The sequence below is a fragment of the Etheostoma cragini genome, unplaced genomic scaffold (genome assembly GCF_013103735.1).
Source record: "Etheostoma cragini isolate CJK2018 unplaced genomic scaffold, CSU_Ecrag_1.0 ScbMSFa_2948, whole genome shotgun sequence".
NCBI classification, from domain to species: Eukaryota; Metazoa; Chordata; class Actinopteri; order Perciformes; family Percidae; genus Etheostoma; species Etheostoma cragini.
The window spans coordinates 7,207-12,318 of NW_023267164.1; the positions used below are offsets into that span (position 1 = coordinate 7,207).

The 5,112-nt window shown below is 40.0% G+C and overlaps 1 protein-coding gene across 1 annotated transcript in view; it reads left to right on the forward strand.

Annotated features, from left to right (window-relative positions):
- Positions 1-1,302: 1,302 nt before the first annotated feature.
- Positions 1,303-5,112, forward strand: part of LOC117940643 (zinc finger protein 2-like) — an 11,037-nt gene continuing 7,227 nt past the window's right edge. The window contains exons 1-2 of the mRNA XM_034865855.1: positions 1,303-1,358; positions 4,782-4,994. Coding sequence (XP_034721746.1) covers positions 1,303-1,358; positions 4,782-4,994 — 269 coding nt within the window. The remainder of the gene's footprint in view (positions 1,359-4,781; positions 4,995-5,112) is intronic.

The following is a 5,112-nucleotide window of genomic DNA, read 5'->3' on the forward strand; positions in this document are numbered from 1 at the left end:
TGATGAAACCTATAGATTTTATTAAAAGCATTTAGAAAAATTAGACTATATGATGATTGTTTATAGAAACAGTTGTTTTCCACATTTTAATTATATTACAATATGATTTCAAATATAAAGGACATAATATTGACCAATAACAGTTGATTATTTTTCAGATGTGACATATCATGAAGTGTTTTAGTCAAACAGTTCAAATGTCAGATGAATCAGATGAATGTTGTTGGTACAGAGATATCAGAAAAAAACGTTATGATTCCTCTTGTATTCTGAAAAGACAACTATTAAAAAAAATAATGCACTAAGAAGAAAATGAACAAAATGCTAAATTAAACAATAAGCACTTTAGGTAATTTATATTCCATCACCAAGACGATCATTTCAACTAAACAAGTTAATCAGTTTTACATCAGCTATGAGTTATATTTCAACAGACTGGTGTAGACAAAAGCAATTGTATCAATATAAGCTCTTTCTCTTTAAGGATCAGGAAGTAGAATACAAAGTTGAAATAAGAAGAATGATCTGTGATGAACATCGTGATGGAACAGATTGTGAAACACTAACCAGTTTGAGAAGAAGGCTGCGCTTCAAATCAACAACTGAGTAACAGGAAAATACATTTCTTCAACTCTAAAAACATTAGCAATGTCCTCAACATCTAACATCAACTCTCTCATTAATACAGTAGTCAATGATGGAACCCAAAGTGGAGGTTGAGGTACAGACGGGTCGTCAACAGAAAAACTAGGATTCTGAGAACGATTTAAAAAAAGTAAGTCACAAAGAAGAAAAGAATCAGAATCAGAATCAGCTTTATTCGCCAGGGATGACGACACATACAAGGAACAAAAAATATGAAAATGAGAATGATGAATGAATAACAAATAAGAGAGATGTGAGAATGGGAATGATGAGTAAATAGTAAATAATAAATAATAAGTGAGATATGAGAATGAGAATGATGAATAAATAGTAAATAATAAGTGAGATATGAGAATGAGAATGATGAATAAATAGTAAATAATAAGTGAGATATGAAATTGGGAATGATGAATAATACTAAATAAGTGGAATAATAAGTGTAACCAGTAAACAAGTGCTGTAGAGACAGTGTTACTGGGTTATTGACCAGAACTGGACCTGACACTGTGGGTCAGAAGTCAGCTGTTCATCAGAGAGATGGCTTGTGGGTAGAAACTGTTCCTGAATCTGTTGGTTTTTGCGTACAGTGCTCTGTAGCGCCCCCCAGAGGGGAGAAGCTGGTACAGGTTGTGTCCGGGGTGAGATGGGTCTGTAGTGATGGTTGCTGCCCGTTTCCTGACTCTGGAGGAGTACAAGTCATGGACGGAGGGCAGGTTGGCACCAATGATCTTTTCTGCAGTCCTAACTGTCCGTTGTAGTCTGCTTCTGTCCTTTTTGGGGGCAGATCCAAACCAGACAGTGATGGAGGTGCAGAGGTCAGACTGGATGATGGCTGAGTAGAAGTGGACCAGCAGCTCCTTAGGCAGGTTGAGCTTCCTGAGCTGGCTCAGGAAGTACCTCCTCTGCTGGGCCTTTTTGATGATGGTGTCTGTGTTGGGCTCCCACTTCAGGTCCTGGGATATAGTGGATCCCAGAAACCGGAAGGATTCCACAGCCGACACAGGGCTGTTGAGTAGGCTGATGGGGGGAAGAGTGGGGGGTCTCTTCCTGAAGTCCAGGATCATCTCCACAGTCTTGAGTGTGTTGAGCTCAAGGTTGTTCTGACTAAAGATAAATAGATACTTTATTCATCCCGAAGGAAAATGTAGTGGCAAGACAACATAACATAAACACATATTCACACATATACAAATCTTTCTTGAAATATTACAATTCCTTTAGACCTTTTTATGTTACTGTACGTTATTGTGGATTTTTTTCTCCAGTTTCTTGTAAAATTTGGACTATTTCAGGATTTTCTTTCTTGAAAAATTGAAGTTCTGTGAAGTGAATCTCGCAGTAAAAGAATTAATGCTTTAAGAAACAAGCACCATGACTGCTAATTAGCTTGTTAGTTTCTGCCCGAGGCTGCTAGCATATAAAACTCCTCTCAAACTGAATAAAAACACGGGAAAATTAAGTTAAATCAAACTTACCTAGAAGCTCGGCAGCTAACATAACACACAGCTATCCCGCTGCAAACACTTCCGGTTTACTTTAAATCGGGGCTTTTCAGATTAAAAGTCTTAAAGACAGAAGGCCGCGGCCTGCAGGTCATGTAAATAATCACAACTTTCAGCATGTATAGAGCAGCATATCTCCACCAGACTCCATGTAAATAATCACTACTTTCAGCGTGTATAGAACAGCATATCTCCACCAGACTCCATGTAAATAATCACTACTTTTAGTGTGTATAGAGCAGCATATCTCCACCAGACTCTATGTAAAGAATCACTACTTTTAGTGCGTATAGAGCAGGATATCTCCACCAGACTCCATGTAAATAATCACTACTTTTAGTGTGTATAGAGCAGCATATCTCCACCAGACTCCATGTAAATAATCACTACTTTTAGCGTGTATAGAGCAGCATATCTCCACCAGACTCCATTTAAATAGCCTGGGGTCTTATTAATAAAACTGTGCGTATAATAAAATAAAATAAATCAGATTTATAAAACCATCAACCTAAAATGAATTTGCTCCACAGTTCCAGGCAGGGACGGACATAGTTAAGTACAAGGCATTAGGTACTACAATCATACTGAAAATCAAACATTTTTACTGTATAATTGTGGAGATTTTTGAAGGCAAAGTCCCATACTTCTGCCGTTAGACGAAAAAAGAATATGAAACTGCAGGAGCTCTAAAATGAGCCTGGAACTATGGAGCAAGTTCATTTTAGAGCTCCTCCAGTTTCATATTTTTTATCATCGAACGGCAGCAGTACTGGACTTTGCATCCAAATATCTCCAATATTATACAGTAAAAATGTTTGATTATTAGTATGGGAGTAGTAAGTGATACCCTGTACTCACATATGTCATTCCTTGCCTGGAACTATGGGGCAAATATCTCCAGAATTAGACAGTAAAATTGTATAATTTTCAGTATGATTGGAGTATGTGATGCCCTGTGTTACATTATATCAGTCACTGCCTGGAACTATGCAGCAAATTTGTTTTAGAGCTCCTCCAGTTTCATATTTCTTGTCGTTTTAGCCTAGAAATGAGGGACTTTAACTTCATAAAATCTCAAAATGTATAACATTGAATTGCTTGACTTTAAATATGGGTTTAGTCGCCCCTAAAATAAAGTTGTCTAAAATGTTGCATGTGTATTGTTCGCTAGTCGAGCTGGGCCGTTAGAATGCATTTACCATATTTGCCGGTAAAAGAGCTCACTACAAATTAAGTGTCGGCTGATTTGACCACGGAGGTCCGAGTGTCGGCTGGCTTGACTGCAGTGGTTTCCGGTACAGTCCCCGGTTTTGGTGACCTGTCCCCGGAAATGTCCCCGGTTTTCACTGTGACTGACAGACCTGAAATAGGAATGAAAGAAAGAAAACACTGACCCAACTGACCTAACTGGCTCTATTAGCCTACAAGCTAGCACTAGCTTGTAGTAGTTGTTTTAAGTGAGTGAGTGATAGACAGTTAAAGAAGTGGACCAACAGGTCCCGTTGCTCCGGACGGAGACCAGTGAAGTCTATTAGAAGCTCTTTTCCTGCGCAGCGTCCAACTGAGCTTGACAACGTAAATGTGACGTGAGCAACCTGTCTGAAAGTTGTAATCGTCCGGACGGTAATTACTGCTAACTAACATGCTAGTTAACATTAACATAGGCACATGCTAATTACTAGGGATGAGCCGAGTACTTGGCTGAAAGGAGTATCCGGTACGGATAAAGCACTTTTGCCGAGTACAGGTATTATAGTAATGCGAGTTAATATCTGTGCTCGGATTGAATCCTCAGCTGCCCGCGCTGCGTTCTTTGATAGTCACAGCGCCCCCCTACACAGACACGCTCGGCACATTCACACACACACAGCACAAGGAGAACTGCGCTCCCTCTCCCTCTCTCTCTCCCACTCTCTTCCTCTATCGCTCCCTCTCTCTGTCCCTCTCCGTCAGTCAATCAGGTCTGTTCCGTTAACGTTTAGGGTTTGTTTTTAACTTTGGTTTGTAGTACTTACTTAGTAACCAGTAGGTTTCTGGTGAACGTTGGGTTTCAGACACGCTGCTTGGTTTAAATGTGACTCCCGTTGCGTCTCTGCCATCGGAGATATATATATTTTTTAACCGTCAGCTTGCTCCATTAAAGTCAACCCAGATCTCTCCCCTCTCTCTCTCTCTCTCTCTGTCTCTCTTGTACACACACACACACACACTATTTCAATGTGCTTCATCCATGGCTTATCAGTCTGTGTAACATTACTTCGTCCTCAGCAATCCTGCTCCAATCACTCCCAAAACATCCCAGTTAGATTCCCTTAAAGAAGCAACCAGGCCTGCCTAGTTGCACCATCAAAACGTCTTTCTGAACTTTCCATTTTCACACAGGAACATCTGGAGATGTTCTGCTAAATGAAGTGTGGTTGGTCCAGGCTACTGTCCATGTAGCTTGTAGATCCAGTTTATGACTTTTGGGCCTTACATTTTAGTAGTTCTTTCAGTCTGAATGCAGGAGATACTTGACACTCTGGAGTCCTATGGATTGGTCCCCTCATCAGCCCTTTAATTTTCTCCATTCAAACAGAAGATTTTAATCTAGTAAAACATGGTCAACTAGAATTCACTCACACCTCCAATTAGTTCTTCTAACCCTTGTAATAATATCTCTGCATGTCCCCCCCCCCCCTCCTTGGGTCTACCAAAAGCACCTTTAGAAGACAGCAAGCTGGCGACCAGAGCAGGAAAGGAATGCAAGAAGGAGGAGGAAGAGGAGTATGTGGTGGAGAAGGTTTTGGACCGGAGAGTGGTGAAGGGAAGAGTGGAGTTTCTGCTGAAATGGAAGGGGTTCTCAGAGTAAGTATGAGTCTATAATATTACTACTTGGTGTTCTTGTTCCTGATACACTGTGTGTATATATATCATTATCATATAACTCAATGCATTTCCTTTATTTTCATGACTATTTACATTG